The 20,205-nt window shown below is 46.9% G+C and overlaps 1 protein-coding gene across 1 annotated transcript in view; it reads right to left on the bottom strand.

The window, feature by feature from the left end:
• The window catches only part of rfng (RFNG O-fucosylpeptide 3-beta-N-acetylglucosaminyltransferase), a 64,103-nt gene that overhangs the window by 27,297 nt on the left and 16,601 nt on the right, over positions 1–20,205 (bottom strand). The window contains exons 2-5 of the mRNA XM_072483416.1: positions 8,208–8,256; positions 5,988–6,090; positions 2,224–2,377; positions 1,798–1,883 (exon numbers count right to left, since the gene is read on the bottom strand). Coding sequence (XP_072339517.1) covers positions 1,798–1,883; positions 2,224–2,377; positions 5,988–6,090; positions 8,208–8,256 — 392 coding nt within the window. The remainder of the gene's footprint in view (positions 1–1,797; positions 1,884–2,223; positions 2,378–5,987; positions 6,091–8,207; positions 8,257–20,205) is intronic.

Below are 20,205 nucleotides of genomic sequence, written 5' to 3'. Positions count from 1 at the left end.
TAATTTCAGAACAGGCTCCACATTTTGTGGACTTGGTCTTGGAGACGGATCCCAGTCAACACCCGGCGTGGAAATTTGATGCAGCGCTGTTAGCTGATTGTGAGCCCCTATCCACGACTATCGAGGAGTGTATTAGATTCAATGGGAACAACTCTGTCTCTCCCTCCATACTGTGAGAAGCCCTTAAGCCGGTTGTTAGAGGGGGGATAATCTCCTAGAAGATGCACTTCGATAAGACGGTGAGGGTGGAGTGGCAGCGGGGACGGGGACGGGGTGGGGGGGTTCTTCACATGCATTACCAATATTAGCCTGATCCTACCCCGGAGTTGCTGCCGAACAGGAAAGCAGCTGCAAACGCAGTTCGATCTGTCTTCTACAAGGAAGATGGTGAGCCAGCTCCGGCGATCCAGGAGGCTTTTCTACGAGTATGGGGAGAAGGCCAGCCGTCTTTTAGCCTACCAGCTGAGGCAGCAGGCGGCTGCCTGGGAGATTATTCAGATCAAAAACCCCGGCAGCTTGGTTTCCATACCGAGTGAAGTCAATGTGACTTTTGAGGCATTTTACAGGAACCTCTGTAGATCATAAAAATACTGCAACTACAAGAACAGGTCAGTTGCAGCAGCATGTACCATCTACAAAATGCGCCGCAGCAACCTTCAACAGCACCGTCCAAATCTGCGACCTCTACTACCCAGAAGGACAAGTGCAGCAGATGCATGGGAACGCTACCACTTGCACGTTCCCCCTCCAAGCCACGCACCATCCTGATTTGGAACTGTATCCTTCACTGTCACTGGGTCAAAATCCGGGGGCACCCTTCCCAGCAGCACTGTGGGTGAACTACACCACGTGGGCTGCAGCGGCTCAAGAAGGTGCTCACCACATTTAAGGGCAATTAGAGATGAACAATAAATGCTGGCCTTGCCAGATACACTTGCAACCCATGAACCAATAAACAAACTTGAAGTATATGTACAGGACACAAAGAAATGCTGCAGTCATAGTAACCAAGTGGATTCCTACAGAGTGCAGCTTTTTCCCAACCTTGACACAAGTGTAATTCTGTTCCTAGCAATTTCACAAAATCCTTAATATTAAGGGAGGAATTAACACAAAGCATGCAAATTAAATATATCGATACCAATGCAAGGTCCAGAGCATGACAAAATCCCAGGATTCAAAAAGGTCTTTCAGTCCATTAAGCTAGCTCTATTCTGATGGCCTGGGGTAAGCAGGCATGGCCTGGCTTCAACATCCCAGGCCGGATTCTCCGGTCCCCGGCACCATGTTTCTCGGCAGCGTGCCATTCGCAGGGGGCGGCTTGCTATACTCCCGCCGCTGGCATTGGGATTCCCCATTGAAACTACCCCATGCTGCCAGGAAACCCAAGGGCAGGGGTGCACTGCAGGCGAGAAAGGTGATTCGCAACAACCGGAGAATTCTGGCCCCCAAATGAACAGGACAAAGGTGCAGCTCTCCCTCAGTACCTCAGGGGGGCATACCATTCAAAATAAGTGATCAAATTGTGGCATTGGCCTGAACTCATAGGTTTTTGTCTCAAAGCCGTGAATGATAACAACTGGACCCACCTGAGACTAACACCACAGAGAACACCTGAGACTAACACCACAGAGAACACCTAGCTATTGGTAGATTTTAGTCTACATCTTTGCCAACTAAGACACAAAAAGTATCTTCAAAAGTGAAATGAATAAGTCACCCAGAATTGAGCGGAAGCACATACAGCACAAGTATTAATTGATTAACTAGATTTTTAACATATATCAGAAAAGGTACCTGGCCCATGGGCTCATCTTTAGTGCCAGTCCACGGCTGATACAGAATCCAGCTCCTCCTGTGGCAAACCAGAACTTCACAGATGTCTGAAGGACACAAACAAGACCATGTTTCCACTATACCGTTTGTAACAAAGACAGGGCTAAAGTGGTACAAGACTTCAGGTCGGACAGTTGCAAGTTACATTTTTGAATTGAAAATCTCAAGCAATTGGACTCTGGCTTTCTTCAAGGCCCAGAATTCCAAGTGGAACTAGGACTGGATCATTCCGGGGAGCTGATTTTCAGAAGGCATAGATGGAAAACGGAGAATACAAACAGGGCAACTTGGACACCTGTAGCTTAATTCCCTGTCACTGAAGACACGCAACAGTGATTTTCACACTGTCATATGGATTCTTCTGCTGAATTCATATGCTACACTTACCGACCCATCACTCTTCACCCTCTCTGCAGCCTCCACTGGATGATCAAGACTGGGTCTGCCAATATAAACATCTTGTGTGTGCGAATATGCAGATAACAGGTAGACCAAGCTACGGATATTTACATAATTATCATCGTCAACGTGGCAAAACCATCTGGAAAACAATGTTAAAATAGAAAGGACTTAATAGTTCAGGCAATACACAGCTCTAGGGATGAATTTTATGAAACTAAATTAAAGTATTTTCTTTTCAATGTTCAAATTTATTACAAAATGGATTAATCTGTCTGTAAAATTGAAAGTGGAGGCCTAGCACCAGAAGGTGATGAGTATTCTAGCATAACTCTGTGGTGAGCGAGTGAAATGGGTCCAATTAGCAGTTCCCTGCATTTTCCCTACTGTAAGCCAGATGTGTTAGGCAAACTGCAGGAACACCGAATATACTTGTGGCAAATTCACATGTGGCAATCAAGCTCGAACATGTTTCACAGAATAAAAAGGTATTTTTATATAAAAATTGTGCTTTCTCTTCCTCTCACGTTCAACCTTTCCTTTTCCACGTACTCTTTCCTGACTGAGAATGAGAGTGAGTGACTTGTCAGTGACTTTCTGTTCGTCATTGCTGGCAAGAGCATGCACGTAGCCTGATGAAATTTGCTCTCTTGATTTTCTTCCTTTCCGGAGAGAAATGATCACTTACAGCCTTGAAAAATCACCAAAGGAACTCTGAATCGTGGGACATTGGGAATCATTAGCAAGGCTGGCATTTATTGTCTGTCCCTCGTAGCCCTGAAAAGGCTATGTTGCATTCCCTCCCCGATACCTCATTGGCTGAGGGCCAGAGAGCTTTCCGGAAATGCATGAAGAGGGGTATAAAGATCGAATACCCAGGACCCTCCCTAGCAAAGACTCGGCGCCGAGTTGGCAGAGAAGAATTGACAACAGACCAGAGGACGGAAGGAAGTAGCATGTGAGACCGACCTTTGTGGACGAAGGCCCTGAGACAACCGAGAATCTGAGAATTGGACCCGCAGCTCGACTGAATTCATCAGCATGGGCAGTATTAGGAATCTTGGGATTATTATTAGTTGGAATAATTTAAGGGGGATAACTTTTTTACTGTGTTTAATAATAAATGTTATTGAAGCATTAAAGTATATTTACATAGATGATTTGGAGTTGGGGACTAAGTGCAATGTGTCCAAGCTTGCAGACGACACTAAGATGAATGGTAAAGCAAAAACTGCAGAGGATACCGGAAGTCTGCAAAGGGATTTGGATAGGTTAAGTGAATGGGCTAGGGTCTGGCAGATGGAATACAATACTGACAAATGTGAGGTTATCCATTTTGGTAGGAATAATAGCAAAAGGGATTATTATTTAAATGATAAAATATTAAAACATGCCGCTGAGCAAAGAGACCTGGGTGTGCATGAGTCTCAAAGAGTTGGTGTACAGGTGATTAAGAAGGCAAATGGAGTTTTGCCCTTCATTGCTAGAGGGATGGAGTTTAAGACTAGGGAGGTTATGCTGCAATTGTATAAGGTGTTAGTGAGGCCACACCTGGGGTATTGTGTTCAGTATTGGTCTCCTTACTTGAGAAAGGATGTACTGGCGCTGGAGGGTGTGCAGAGGAGATACACTAGGTTAATCCCAGAGCTGAGGGGGTTGGATTACGAGGAGAGGTTCAGTAGACGGAGACTGGACTCATTGGAATTTAGAAGGATGCGGGAGATCTTATAGAAACATCTAAAATTACGAAGGGAATAGATAGAATAGATGCGGGCAAGTTGTTTCCACTGGCGGGTGAAAGCAGAACTAGGGGGCATAGCCTCAAAGTAAGGGGAAGTAGATTTAGGACTGAGCTTAGGAGGAACCTCTTCACCCAAAGGGTTGTGAATCTATGGAGTTCCTTGCCCAGTGAAGCAGTAGAGGCTCCTTCATCAAATGTTTTTAAGATAAAGATAGATAGCTTTTTGAAGAATAAAGGGATTAAGGGTTATGATGTTCTGGCCGGAAAGTGGAGCTGAGTCCAAAAAAGATCAGCCATGATCTCATTGAATGCTGGAGCAGGCTCGAGGGGCCAGATGGCCTACTCCTGCTCCTGGTTCTTATGTTCTTAGCTCATCTCGCAAATAAGGGCACCTGGGTAAAACGATTGAGTAATAAACTGGTTGAGTGCCTGAGGTTTTACAGACAACAGAGGCATCTGGAGTTAAACGGGAGCTTCTGACTGAGTCATCCCCCCCTCCCGCCAATCTTTCTTGCCCAACCTGATTAATTCCGGGCTTCCCCTATACCTGGAATTCATCCCACCAGCCTAAAAATTGAAGTTGGCGGGAAGTGGCCTTCAGATGGTGGCCATTTAAGGGCCTCAACTGGGCAAGGGTGGACGGCCTGTCTGAGGCCTTGCCCACCACCACGTGAAATTGTTGGGGTCAGGGAGGGCAGGAACCCAGCAGGAAATATATCAGTGATATTTCACACTCACCTCCACCTCCACCCAACCTAAATACCGTCTGGCGGGGAAAATGTAAAATCTAGGCCTAGGCGATCAACTTGGGTTTTTCCAAGATTTTAACACCTTCATTATTACTTTTACACATATCTGTCTTTTCCTTTAATTTACAGATTTCTCTCAAACTGTAATGGGGCAATTTAAATTAATGCGCTCTGGTTTTATTAGTCTATGCTTTGGATTGTTGGCCCAGCAACATTATCTCGATACTAACACACTCTTTTTAGCAGTCAACATTCCCACCTTTTGTGGGACTATGCGTTGTAGTTTCAAGCACTTTATTCCTGTACCTCTTTGCTAAGAACGGTTAAAAATAGGAAAGGACTGGCTTCCCCGTTTGAGTAAGCAGGAAGCAGGAAACACGGTGGATTAGCTTCGAGGTTGCTGGCCATGAGAATCTTTAAAAAAAAATTATTCCATTCAACCAATCCACAACTCTTCCAAAGTAATTTGCCTGAGCTCATGAAAATTGAGAGAAAACATATTTTGTTCGCAACAGACTATTTCTGAAACTGGAATTATTAGATTCTTATAAAAATACATGGTGCATTTTCATAATGAAAGACCTTTTTCATCTATTCTCTTCTACAATCAGAGTTTTGTAACAAAGCTGTTTAACGTTTAATATGGCAGTGATTTCTTCATTTATTGTTACAAAGACTTTTTTGTCACAATAAATTATTACACTTTGGTATAATAGAAAATGCTACAGTATACCATGATGGTTGATAATAAGAGCCCTGAGAATAAAAACATTAGGTTGTTTCAATCTTTTAAAGCATACTGAAATAAACTTGCAAAATCTGTCACCATGTCTTTAGCTGGTTAACTTGCACCGGGCAGCCAAAGAGCTCACAAGCCAAGCACGTGTTCCAACCCACTCTGTCATGTTATTTTTCTAGGAGCTTCAAAGCCCAAGTCCTGCTGTTTATCACAGTAGTTTTCAAACCTTCTTGTGTTGGGAAGCAGGCGGGGGCAAGCGTTTTGGAAGGGGGAATCTCTGGGACAAGCCCCCTACCCAGCCACCGCCCTCGGGGCCCCGAACTTCATTTTGGAGAAGCAACAAAATATTGCAGCAAATTTCCTTTTTAAATCGTACAGAAACAGCAAACACACAGGTAAGCCAAAAGTTACAGAAGAAAAAAAAATAATCTAACACAGATAATCCAAGGACCTCAGTCCGAAAACCGACAGTGCATTCTATTAGTTGGACACAAATGCGGTGCAGCTTTCTAAACATGCTTACTTTTTTTTGGATTCAATGAACTTGTCATACTCAACAGACATCTTACAACAAAGTGCTTGGCGTGTATGTGCAGCAGAGCAGTTTGTGTTAATCATGCGATCTCCTAAACAAAAGAGAGAACAGAAAGAAAAAGTGATTTGTTCATCATTTGAACAACGTCCAAAATTACTCTCAACTGGCTTCATCTGATTTTAGTTGTACTCGTTGGAATAAAAAGAGCATTCTTCCCGTTTCGAAAACGCATACTTTACATTTACAATCTTTTACCACAAACAGGCTCCTTTTGAAAAATAAATATTTGCTTTTTGAAAACATTGATGATTATAACTCAGCAAATGCATTTTTTTTCCAAGACTGTCTTGAAACAACAGGCTCCCCATTATGAGCCTTTCTAACACACCACGACCTCAAAACCAAAATGCATGTTCTTTAAGGCATAATTTAGCAATATTGAAGTGATATAAAACTGTACATCATGTTACCTTTTTAAAATAACTCCCAAGATAGCTTTGCAAGAAAGAAAAAAAACTTGTGTTAATATAACGCCTTCATATCTTCAGACCCCTCTCTTGTTTTGCAGTCAAGAAGTAACAGTGAAGTATATTCACGATTGTTATGCAGGTAACGAGCAGGGTCAGGGTTTAAAATATGATCAGATTTATGCTGAAACCAGGCTGATTTTAAAAATAAATAACTGCAAATACATAATTTTATCGAATAATCACCATTTTGTGGAACACATCACCTCAGCAAGGTTCTTTGGCTGTTTATGACATGGTAACTTAATTTACCTTTTTCTTACATAAGGAATCTACATGTACCTAAATGAAGCTTGTTTATCTCCATCTAGTAAGGTAGAAGCAGATAGGGTATACAAACAATCACTCAATTTCTCTATAACTGCCAGTAGTGTCACAAGTAACGACTAGCAGTGGCTGAGTTATGGACCCAAAGTCTTCACCTCTGGACCCTTTCCAGACTGTTCCAAAGGATGAGACATTTTGAAACAGAAACCGCCCTCCTTTGATGACCACTCAGTGGGTTAACAAACATACAGAAACACTGTTTCCAATCACATGTCTCACTGTGTCTTTGTTTGTTGTTGTGTATTATATATTCAAGCAATGCATTCAATTGCCCTTAACAGACCTGTGATGTTGCTCGTTCCTTGGCAACTAGGAAGCATAGACACAGTCATTTAATTGTGTCTGCTTAGTAAGCATTCCTTTCCTGTGGAGCATTGTGTGCATGGATCCTGCTTGATGACGTAGTTAGGTTAGCGCGAGGGGGGGGGGGGGGGGGGGGGGGCAGCAGTGCAGTCATTGAGTAAACACTTTAGTGATTGTGGCGATCTACAGATCAATGATAAGATGGGCAGTGTCAGCAACAGAAGGGAATACACTTCCACCATGAAACACGTCATCTGCAGCACAAATGATGAAATTCATCGCTTCAGATTCTGGTCACCAGTGGCCTTCAGATTTTAACGTATTGTCTGTCCAATGTGTAGTGTGGAGATTTATTGATGTTAAGAGTGTGGCTCAAATCCTTAGAAATGGTGTCTGGCAGTAATGAAGTCGCTAGTTTTCAGACAGCTTATGCTCAACAAGGGCTGAGATATGACACAGTTGTCCAGGTATCATTCCATGAGAGAACTGAGATACGCCAGGCCAGATAAGAGATAAACAAACACATGGAAAAAAGGCATGTACGGCCAGTTAAAAACAGAGCCTTTAAAATAGCATCTCTTCAATTTATTTACAAGATTATTACTCCACCAGCTGCTCTGGGTAGGCTATGGTATTCTTTTAGTATTATTTCAAAATGTTTTTAAAGACTGTAAAACATGCAAATAGTCGATTTATGTGCACAAATCGAAGCAGCTATTTTTATTTTTTATGCAAGAATTGATCGCGCTTTCATATCACCGGGCATTTTACAAATGAATTGCACTCAGAACAGATGTAAAACGAGAATAATTTATCTTTTAAACATCAATTCTTGTCAGTGGCGGTTGCAGAACACAAACTTAGTAGTTTATTGAGAGTTTCTGGAGAGTTTTTCTGTGAAAAAAGTCAATGAATGGGGCTACTGAAATACTCCGAGGAACTAGGTTACACAACTGAACAGCAGCCAATCCATTACCCAGTGGAGTTAAGGACAGCAGGATCCTTCATCGGTTGGTAAAGTTCCAGGATATATTCTTGCTTCTATACTTACCGGCCTTTTCTCGCAATTCTTTATCTTCCCCATCTGTGAATATGAATGTCTAGAAAAAAGAAAAGTAAGTATTAAGGGACTTCCTAGTCATGCCTGTTGAATTACTTAGCACTACCAAAGCCAAATAATACAGACAGCTTTGTATTTAATATTAAGAGTTAAACTCAACATCTGCTCATCTCAAGTGAATTGCAGATTAAGGACATCCTTCTCCATCGAAATGATTGATCGATCGACCTATAAGTGGAGGTAAACCAAACCACAAATACAGGAGTCTGGATTTTACATGGGACCTTGACAGGGAACTGACAGCATTACCCCTTGAAACTGACCGCAACTTCAAGGCTGCGCGCAAGCACAGACTAATGTGAAAATCCTGCACTTGTGGTCTGTCACTTACTGCTCCGCTGTGTGCCAAGCAGTGGATCTACCCACCAAACAGAGCCTGGGAATCAGTTCACTTTGTGGGAACTTCACCTTTTCCACTCCCATATCAGTGTCAGAGATCCCATCGAATGTTACACTTTGTCCAATTAGGTGTAATTAGGTTTTTAAACGGTAATCAAGGTTATAACAGATCTGAACAACACATCTGGCCCGACAACATAATTTTATATTTATGGTGGTGGCATAGTTAGCACTGCTGCCTCGCTGCTCAAGGGACCTGGGTTCGATTCTGGCCTTTGGGACTGTCTGTGTAGAGTTTGCACATACTCTCCGTGTCTGCGTGGGTTTCCTCCGGGTGCTCCGGTTTCCTCCCACAGTCCAAAGAGGTGCAGTTTAGGTAAATTGGCCATGATCAATGCGTGGGGCCATGGGGATTGGACAGGGGAGTGGGCCTACGTAGTGGGCTTTTTCGGAGGGTCGGTGCAGATTCAATGGACTAAATGGCCTCTTTCTGCACTGTAGAGATTCTTTGGACTGGTATATCAGCTTCTACCTTCATTCAATGTGCACAATCTTTATTTTGCTGCATGTACAATTTTTAAGAAGTGATTTAATTATTATCACTTTTCAGGGCGGCACGGTGGCGCAGTGGTTAGCACTGCTGCCTCACGATGCCAAGGATCCTGGCTCGATCCCGGTCCCGAGTCACTGTCAGTGTGGAGTTTGCACATTCTCCACGTATCTGCATGGGCCTCACCCCCACAATCCAAAGATGTGCAGGGTAGATAGATTGGCCACGCTAAATTGCCCCTTAATTGGACTTTCTTTTTAAAACTATTGCTTTTCTTGCTGGCGGCTGTCTGTGAGAATTCTTTAATGCAGTTGGCTGCCTGAGTGGCTTGATGACATCACTGCAGCTCCATGCTAGGAATCCCCAGTATAAAGCATTGCATCCACTGCACGGTGAGAAGAGTAAAGTTCTCACCACAGAGGTCGTTAGTCTCCAGGTGAGGCTTTTTGAGGTCAGCAGTGAGCATCCTTGTTTTGCTGCTGACTACAAAATCCAGGTGTTGTAACCTGCACAGATCCTATTGGATAGGGACAATTGGTTACCCATGGATCTTGGGGAATATTAGCTCCCCTGATAAGGGGGCGGGGCAATCATTAACCTTTTTCTGTTGTATAAATAGGGCCGGCCAGTTAGGGACCGGCTAGAGAGAAGACCAGTAGCGAAGTACTGGTGCTGTGTAAATACTAGTGTAAATAAAGTTAAGTTTTGTTTGACTCACAAACTTGTGTTGGACTTTTCGTGGCCCTCACAAAACCAGGCGTAATATTGTAAACTCTCTAGTCTATCTATGGTACCCATGATTTGGTGATACACTTGACATGGAGACTGAATTCAGGTCTGAACAGCGTATTTAATGCTCAGTGGAACTGGGGAGAGGTTTCTTTATAAAAAATGAAGTAAATTGGACCTTTCTGTTTCACAACCAGTCTCCTTCCCTCCATTGCATCATGAGTAATAAAGAAAACACTTAGACATCCGCCATTTGTGGACTTTGACCTCTGGCAGTTTTATTTCTTCTGCCACCAACAGAATTAATTTTCTTTTCTTTGATTCCGCCATTATTAAAATTAATCTCAAAAATATGATATATGTTGCGTAAAAGCTGTGAAACATTTCAATTGGAGGGTGACGTACAGCTTTACACAACACATACCATTACTCTGGAAATATTGCAAAATTCATGGCTATAAACGACCCTTCCACAGATGAGATACAACATTTCCCCAGCTTCCCCCCTCCTCCCCCATTTTGCTAGATGTTTTGTTTTATATGAAATAATGTCAAAGTTCTCAGACAAAACAAAATGGGAGGATTGAGAGGAGCAAAAAGTAGAATGATTTTGAAAAAGCAACCACTAAAGCAAATTCGTTCTTAAGAATGAATACCCTTGAAAATCTAAAGAATTGTACACGTTATTTAAAAGCAGGTGAACAGAAATTTAGCTGTGTCTGCGGTGAGTGGTTTGCCTTTGTTTAGACTGAGCCAACTTGATGCCCAATCTTAAGGGAGTTGAAGGATTGAACCATGGATCATAAACGGCTGCACATTTCTTTCTAAAACAGGAAAATGAACGCTTAAACCAACCCTAGACAGCAAATAATTAAAATGTAGAGCTATTAATATTTAGTCATATATCATATAGTATATAGTACTACTAGGCTGCTCTTCGTCTCCTACTGATTTTGGCCTTACAATTATATAACTAAAGGTTAAGGTTAGACGCATGGACTCTTCAACACTGCACACTTGAAAAAACCCAACACGGCCGACAAGTCCTAAAGAAACATAATTCATTGCGATCAAATGCAGACACCAAAAATGATGCTCAACCGCACAGTATTTCCTCAGTACTGCACTATATATTTATCTTTTACACATTAGTATCTGTAAAGGTCACACTCCCACAATTCTTTGCTCAGATAAATATTGTGCTTGGCAACAGAGAGCATATCCCTGCCATGTTTTCACTTGCAGAGTCTTAGCAGATGTAAAACTAACCATCCGCTCAGCTTCCACATGGATCACTGAACAAATGTTTATGTTAACCCGAGGATTGCCGACTTCCTTTGCATCTTAAAAGATGCACATTTGCTGCATGGCACACCGGCAGACGACGATTAATGCACCAATTCACAACACCAGAGTGGTAGGGTGTGTGGGTTTTATTTACCGGGATTTGCTGACCTCAGCTGCTGTGGGATGATGCTAAGCAGGCAATCATCAGAAAAATAAATAGAAGGGAAAGTTTTTATTGCAAAAAAAGTTTATTCATAAAATACCTACAGTTTGTCGATATACCATTTGTTAATGTACTCTGTCAATTATTCTTTTTTTGCCTACTATGTACGTACTGTGTACGTTCCCTTGGCCGCAGAAAAATACTTTTCACTGTACTTCGGTACATGTGACAATAAATCAAATCAAAATCAAAAGAACATAAATGTCACAGACCCTATGAGGACTATGGGGAAACCATCATTGAACTTACCATGGGACTCGTGGAGTATGGGCTTCCCAGATAGGGGGCAGAGGCCACCTGCCTGGGGCTGGCTATGTATTGATATTAAAGTTGGCCCAACGGTGGGGTAGTGGTTAGCACTGCTGCCTCACGGCACCGAGGATCGGTGTTCCATCCCGGTCCCAGGTCACTGTCTGTGTGGAATTTGCACGTTCTCCCCGTGTCTGTGTGGGTCTCACCCCCCACAACCCAAAAGGATATGCAGGGTAGGTGAATTGACCAAGCTAAATTGCCCCTTAACTGGAAAAAAAGAATTTGGGGACTCTAAATTTATTTAAAAATAAATAAAAGCTGGCCCGAAGCAGGGCCTGGACAGACTAGTCCAAGGATTGTACTGGGAGAAAGATGCTTCCTTACGCAGAACTTTGAATATAGATAAAATAAATCAATGTTCAAATTTTCGCCTGCTTCCTCAAGTTACTAAACTGTTGACGAAGTATAAAGGAACTCCCGGACTCGCTCGTAGAATCGCCTGACTGCCGGATGTTGCTGTTTGAGACGTAAGGTGCGATTCTCTGGAAAAATTTCTAAGTTCATTTATGGCGGGTTTTTCAGGGAGTTTCCGGCCGGCTTCGCCGGCGAGTTCACCACCGCTATTCAATTACACTGTGGTGGTGTGCATTAGGGGTATTACGGTACCCTGTGATGCCGAGAGGCTATTGGTGGATAGATGCCAGGTCCCGATTGGATCAGCCGCCTACTGGCTCCACCCAGTAAGGCGGAGTATAAGAGCCAGTGTTCTCCCAGCAGCCGCATTCTGTAACTGTGCTGCTGGGGAACAAGTCTGCGTAAAAAAGCCATCGATTGACTCCTTCTCATCTTGCCTCGTGAGTGACTGATTGTGCTGCAATTTATTACGCAGACTTTAAAGAACATGGAGCTCCGAATCACTCCGGAGTGTCTGCGAATCAGCCCCCACGCGGCAAACTCAGCGGCCACTTTTAAACGCTGCTTAGCGTGTTTTGAAGGATACCTCCGAACGGCCACCTGCGTACCTACAGAAGACCAGAAAGTGCAGGTCCTGCATTCCAGGGTGAGCCCGGAAATCTACACTCTGATAGAGGACGCGGACGATTTCCAGGCAGCGCTTGCCATGCTGAGAGGAATCTACGTTCGGCCCGTCAACCAGGTCTACGCACGCCACCAGCTCGCGACGAGACGGCAAATCCCCGGGGAATCGCTGGACGAATTTTACAATGCGCTGTTAATACTGGGGACAAATTGCAACTGCCCATTGGTTTCGGCTAATGAACATACGGAGATACTGATTCGGGATGCTTTTGTGGCAGGTATGCTTTCGTCCCAAATTTGCCAGCGATTGCTGGAAAGAGACTCACTAGGCCTCAAGGAGGCACGGGCCCTCGCTGCCTCGCACGATGTGGCATCGCAGAACGCCCGTGCCTTCGCCCCCGACCGTGCGGCAGCCCCTTGGGCACCGTGGACCCCCACCACGACCGAACCCCCGGCACCCCCCCCCCGCCGGCCTGTGCTGCCAGAGCGCCAGACCACCCGTGGGGACCCCGCTGCTACTTTTGTGGGCAAGCGAAACACCCCCGGCTGCGCTCCCCGGCCCACTCAGCCCTCTTTAAAGGGTGCGGCAAAACGGGGCACTTTGTAGCAGTGTGCCAGGCCAGGGGGGGGGGGGGGGGTCGCTGCAATCTCCGGGGGAGAACCAGGACCCCAACCTCAACCCCCGCCAATGATCCATGTGCGGCCAACAGGCGCCGCCATCTTGTGTCCCGGACTCCAAGCGGGAGGGATGGGCGCCGCCATTTTGTTCTCCTCCGGCCAAGTGCGATCAATGGGCGGCGCCATCTTGTCCACCCCCGACCGTGTGCGACCCGTGGACGCCGCCATCTTGGCTGACGGCTAAGGACCCTGGGATGGGCGGCCCCACGGGGCCTGAGGAAAACGCCCCGATGCAGCAACAGCGACTGGCTTCGGTGGCCCTGGACCAGTCGTGGCCCCGAACGCTCCAAACGGCAACAACGACGGTGCTCATAAACGGGTACGAGACGCCCTGCCTGATCGACTCTGGGAGCATGGAGAGTTTTATACATCCCGATACGGTAAGATGCTGTTCCCTTCCGATCCACCCGAGTAATCAAAAGATTTTCCTGGCAGCAGGATCCCATTCTGTAGCGATCAAAGGGTTCTGCATCGCGAACCTCACGGTGCAGGGGAGGGAGTTCAAGAACTACCGGCTTTACGTCCTCCCCACCTCTGCGCTGCCACACTCCTGGGGTTGGATTTTCAGTGCAACCTCCAGAGTTTAACGTTTCAATTCGGCGGCCCTATACCCCCACTCACTATCTGCGGCCTCGCGACCCTCAAGGTCGACCCGACTTCCCTGTTTGCGAACCTCACCCCGGATTGCAAACCCATCGCCACTAGGAGCAGACGGTACAGCGCCCAGGACCGAACCTTTATCCGGTCAGAAGTTCAGCGGCTGCTGAGGGAAAGGCATAATCCAGGCCAGCAATAGTCCCTGGAGAGCTCAGGTGGTAGTTGTAAAGACCGGGGAGAAGCAGAGGATGGTCATAGACTATAGTCAAACCATCAATAGGTGGATGCGTACCCCCTCCCCCGCATATCCGACATGGTCAATCGAATTGCACAGTACAAGGCCTTCTCCACGGTGGACCTTAAGTCCGCCTATCACCAGCTCCCCATCCACCCGAGCGACCGCAAATACACTGCTTTTGAAGCAGATGGGCGGCTCTACCAATTTTTAAGGGTTCCATTCGGCATCACTAATGGAGTCTCGGTCTTCCAACGGGAGATAGACCGAACGGTCGACCGGTACGGTTTGCGGGCCACGTTTCCGTACCTCGATAACGTCACCATCTGCGGCCACGATCAGCAGGACCACGACGCCAACCTCCGCAAATTCCTCCAGACCGCAAACGCCCTGAATCTCACATACAACAGGGAGAAATGAGTGTTTAGCACCGACCGTCTAGCCATTCTCGGCTACGTAGTGCGATATGGAGTTCTAGGCCCAGACCCTGAACGCATGCGCCCCCTCTTGGAGTTCCCCCTCCCTCGTGCTCCAAGGCCCTGAAACGCTGCCTGGGCTTTTTCTCTTATTACCCCCAGTGGGTCCCCAACTACGCGGACAAGGTCCGTCCGCTAATTCAGTCCACTATCTTTCCCCTGTCGACAGAGGCCCGCCAGGCCTTCAGCCGCATCAAAGCGGATATCGCAAAGGCCATGATGCACGCGATCGACGAGTCCCTCCCCTTCCAAGTCGAGAGCGACGCGTCCAACGTAGCTCTGGCGGCCACCCTCAACCAAGCGAGCAGACCCGTGGCCTTCTTCTCACGCACCCTCCACGCCTCAGAAATCTGCCACTCCTCAGTGGAAAAAAAGAGGCCCAGGCCATAGTGGAAGCTGTGCGACATTGGAGGCATTACCTGGCCGGCAGGAGATTCACTCTCCTCACTGACCAACGGTCGGTTGCCTTCATGTTCGATAATGCACAGCGGGGCAAGATCAAGAACGACAAGATCTTGCGGTGGAGGATCGAACACTCCACCTATAACTATGAGATCTTGTATCGTCCCGGAAAGCTGAACGAGCCTTCCGATGCCCTGTCCCGCGGCACATGTGCCAACGCACAAGTGGACCGCCTCCGAGCCCTCCACGAGGACCTCTGCCACCCAGGGGTCACTCGGTTCTATCACTTAGTGAAGACCCGCAACCTGCCCTACTCCATCGAGGAGGTCGGAACAGCCACCAGGAACTGCCAAATCTGCGCAGAGTGTAAACCACACTTCTACAGGCCAGATAAAGCGCACCTGATAAAGGCTTCCCGTCCCTTTGAGCGCCTCAGTCTGGACTTCAAAGGCCCCCTCCCCTCCACCGACCGCAACACGTACATCCTGACCATGGTTGACGAGTACTCCAGTTTCCCATTCGCAATCCCCTGCCCCGACATGACCGTGGCCACGGTCATTAAAGCCCTCTGCACCATCTTTACACTGTTCGGTTTCCCCACCTACATACATAGCGATAGGAGGTCCTCCTTCATGAGCGACGAACTGCGTCAATTCCTGCTCAGCAAAGGCATTGCCTCGAGCAGGACGACCAGTTACAACCCCTGGGGTAACGGACAGGTAGAGCGGGACAACGGAACGGTCTGGAAGACCGTCCTGCTGGCCCTACGGTCCAGAAATCTCCCAGTCTCCCGCTGGCAGGAAGTCCTCCCGGACGCCCTCCACTCCATCCGGTCGCTGCTTTGTACCACAACAAATCAAACACCTCACGAACGCCTCCTCGTCTTCCCTAGGAAGTCCTCCTCCAGAACGTCACTCCCGACCTGGCTGGCAGCCCCGGGACCCATCCTGCTCCGAAAACATGTGCGGGTGCACAAATCGGACCCGTTGGTCGAAAGGGTTCATCTCTTCCACGCAAACCCTCAATACGCCTACGTGGCGTACCCCGACGGCCGACAGGACACAGTCTCTCTGCGGGACTCCATACACCCCCCCAACACCAAGCACCCCCTCCCTCCCACCGGCGCACCTCACAGCCACCCCCTTCCCGGGTGGATCGGTCCTTCCCCCGGCCCCACCTAGGGGTAGTGAAGCAGGAAGAGACATCGCTACGCTCCCAGAGACGACGGTGCCCGAGCCAGCGCCTGCATCACCACCGGGGCGGAGACGATCGTGGAGGACGACCAGGGCACCCTTTCGACTCATCGAATCTTTATAACAAAGCAAGAAATGCCTCTGTAAATAACTCAGTTGCCCAGTAAAAGCAGCATTGTAAATAGTGCCAGTAGTTTGATATTGGAGCATAGCCGCTGTGTTAGTGGCATCCCAGGTACCGACTCTGTAAACCCCTACCACCATACTACCCCCGCCGGGTTCTTTTTAAACAAGGGGTGAATGTGGTGGTATGCATTAGGGGTATTATGGTACCCTGTGATGCCGAGAGGCTATTGGTGGATAGATGCCGGGTCCCGATTGGATCAGCCACCTACTGGCTCCACCCAGTAAGGCGGAGTATAAGAGCCCGAGTTCTCCCAGCAGCCGCATTTAGTAACTGTGCAGCTGGGGAACAAGTCTGCGTAATAAAGCCATCGATTGACTCCTTCTCATCTCGTCTCGTGAGTGATTAATTGTGCGACAGACACTTAGTCATTTTTCTGGGCCCTGGGGAGCACACAGGTTTCTCACCGGTAAGCCCACATTTAGAGGGCAGGATTCCCCAGTCGCGTTCACCCGGCGACCGGAGAATCCTGCTCGAGGTCAATTAATTTTTCCATTGTCGGCGTCTCGCCCATGGCGTTCTTGCAGCGGCTGGGGCGGGGGAATCCAGCCCAGAGTTTCTTTTTTAGCACTGGGGAGCTATGGACAGGAAAAACTTGGCAGGAACAAGAATCTAAATTCCTGGAGTTGATCATTAAGCAGTTGGTGTGCAGCCTGGCTCCTCACTGGATTAGCTATTCCATAAAGTTCCCTGGATCAGGAAGGAGCCTCCTTGAATATTAAACAGTCTAACATGCTGCCCTCCCTAAGCATTTCCAGACTTTAAAAAATATATATATACATAGGACTTGTGTACGAATGAACCCATCATTAGTTCTATGAATACACAAATTACTGTAGAATTAATCTTTTAATCCATTCATGGGACATCAACATTTTGCATTTCTAAACATATAGTCTAGTATGGTTTCAACTCTTCCCTTCTGGTTCTAACGTTTTTTTTTGTATAAATGAATGCTTGGCACCTCTTTCTCTCAAACCCCTTGCACAGTTAGCAAGCAGCCCTGACAGAGGCTGACCAAAAAAATCACATTCACCTCCATGGTTTCTTAAAAAAAAACATTCGACCTTTTAAAATAAAGCTCACAACTGAGTAACCAACGAGTAGGTGGGAGCCACAGGGCAGGATATCCCAAAATTGATTTTTTTAAAAATAAACGAGCAGACAAGCTTAATTGGAAAGTAGGGATAAGGTGATGAGAGGTTTCGGTTTTAAAAGCACACAGGTTGTAGGAGGAAAGGAGTGCCACCATCTGGGCCTCTTGGGATAGAATGAGTTCAAGTAGGACACCGGGATTGAGTGGAGGTCTGGAGAGGAGAAAGCATTTTCCCAGATATGGGAGCAGTAATCAATTTTGGTTTTTTGCCTTCATCTAAGTTGCTAAAGAAAAAAAAAAACTTTGGGCAAAAAAAAAGGTGAAACGGCTTCTGGGAGACATTGGCAGTGCCGATCAGAGGCCAGAGGAGGTAATGATGTTTAGAATGTTAATAGGTGAAGCAGGACTAAGGCTGTAACCATCCAGCGAAAAGGAGAGTCAGTTCGACTTGTGACAGATGTGTCCTTGAAATGCCCATTATTGAAGAGCACAACCGAGACAAGGCGCAGAGATTCAGCCGTGGCTCTGCAAAGAGGGCTGGTCATGCAACCTGAAAGGGGCTAAAGCAATTTAGAGCTCACGTATTAGCAGGACCGGATAGGGCTGGAAGGAGATCATTGTTATGATGCAACATAGTGGGAAAGAGTGCAGAAACCGACAAAATCTCTAATCTAGAAGGAGAAATGTTTGCCCAAACTGTCAGCTAAAGATTTTAAACATCTCTACAAGTTCATGGAGCGTCAGTAAGTAAGTAATCAGCTCCAGGATAAATAGGTAGATAAATAAAGGCAAATAGGTACGGTGGCGATCAAAGTGGAAACCGGAAAGTCCGTGAATGTAGTTTTAGTAGAAAGTCACGCAACAGTAATTATTTAGAAAAGTGGATAATACCAGCAGCCTCTGTTTAAACCTCTGGAGATGTCAGAAGATCGATAATTTTGCAATTATTAACCACAAAAACTATGAGACAGGTAAAGCATGGATAAGGAATGATCGCAAGGGTGATAGAAATGCTGTTATCTGGACATATAAACATTTTTAGTAGTTTTTCCGATTAAAACCATCAAAAACATTTCTTCTTTCACCTACTAAAATCTTACTGAAACAGGTAATCCATGTTCAGCAGTATTCACAACCGGTTTTATTTTTAATCTGAATATCTCCAGTCACTGTTTGAAACCATTACCATAGCAACTTATCCATCTACTCTATAAAAAGGCATCTTGTATGTTTGCACTAAGTTCAATCTTGAATTCAACTCTGAATGTGCTGGAGCCCACGCAACACAGTCAGACTCCACGCATTTCCCAAGCCTCCAGTCTTCATGGTGCAACCTCGTTTGTTAGATTGCCATCACTTTCTGCCAACGGGTGTTGAAAGAAACAAAAGCGGATGAAACAACAATGAACCCTTTCTTTCCCAGAAAGTGCACGTTCCTTTTCCAGTCGATATGGAATTAGGAATCCAAAGCATTGGAGTCAGAAAAATCATATTTAACAAGACCTGTTGTCTCTGGATTGAAATTGTATTAAACTAGCAGTGCTGCCAATTATGGACCAACATTGTATCAAGTGATTCAAATAACCCAGCTGCAGTAGTAACATACTCAATGAGTGACTTGTGATACAGAGTTTGGGATGAATATTTAGCTGAAGTACAGTTGAATATTACAGGCGCTATTCTCCCCCCTCCCCCCCCACGCCGGGTGGGAGAATCGCCGGGGCGCCACGCGAATTGCGCCACGCTGCCCCGACCCCCTCACGCGATTCTCTCACCCCCGGAAACCAGTGGAGCGCGATTCGCACCGGGCCGCTCGGAGAACCGGCGAGCGGCGATTCTCCGGCCCGAATGGGCCGAGCGAATGCCACGACAAGACAGGTTCCGCCGGTGCCGTCCACCCCTGGTCGCTGCCGGCGGGAACTCTGCGGGAACGCTGGGGGGGCGGTCTGTGGGGGAGGGAGGGGGGCTCCTTCACCGGGGTGGCCTCCGATGGCGTCTGGCCCGCGATCGGGGCCCACCGATCGCAGGGCCGGCCTCTCCCCCCCGGGCCTACCTCCTTCCGCGCGCGGCCCAGAACACCGGCCCCATGTTGGCGAGGGGCCGGCGTGCGTAAGACGTTCCCCGCGCATGCGCAGCCCAACTGCGCATGCGCAGGATTGGGCTGCCCCAACTGCGCATGCGCAGGTTGGCACGGCGCCCATTTGGCGCCGTGTATGGACGCTGGAGCGGCGTGACCCGCTCCAGTGCCATGCTGGCCCCCTATGGTCGTGCCCGGGCCCTGTTCGCGACGGCGTTCACGACGGCGCGAACACTTGGCCTCCATATTGGAGAATCGCCCCCTACCTCTTTTTTTAAAAAAAAGAACGAAATGGCCATTGAACAATTCATTGTATGAAGATGTAATGGTATTAGTGTATATAGGGGAATGTGCTTAAAGTTGCGTTGTTGTTCGCTTTCAGATAACCCCGGGCGGGGTCTGTCACTTTTGGTGCATCTGGAGGACCATTTGGAAGACAGAAAGGAGATTACAGCCTGGGGCCAGTCTGCCTATCAAGAAATAGAACCTGGTTGGAGATTCAGTAGGGGTGAATAAGGCGTTTAGGGATTTCTACAGCAGGCTGTACAGGTCGGAACCCCCTACGGGGCCGGA

This window comes from Scyliorhinus torazame, chromosome 18 (genome assembly GCF_047496885.1).
Source record: "Scyliorhinus torazame isolate Kashiwa2021f chromosome 18, sScyTor2.1, whole genome shotgun sequence".
NCBI classification, from domain to species: Eukaryota; Metazoa; Chordata; class Chondrichthyes; order Carcharhiniformes; family Scyliorhinidae; genus Scyliorhinus; species Scyliorhinus torazame.
The sequence above is the reverse complement of the archived record's forward strand: the minus strand, read 5'-3'. Positions and strand labels throughout refer to the sequence as shown.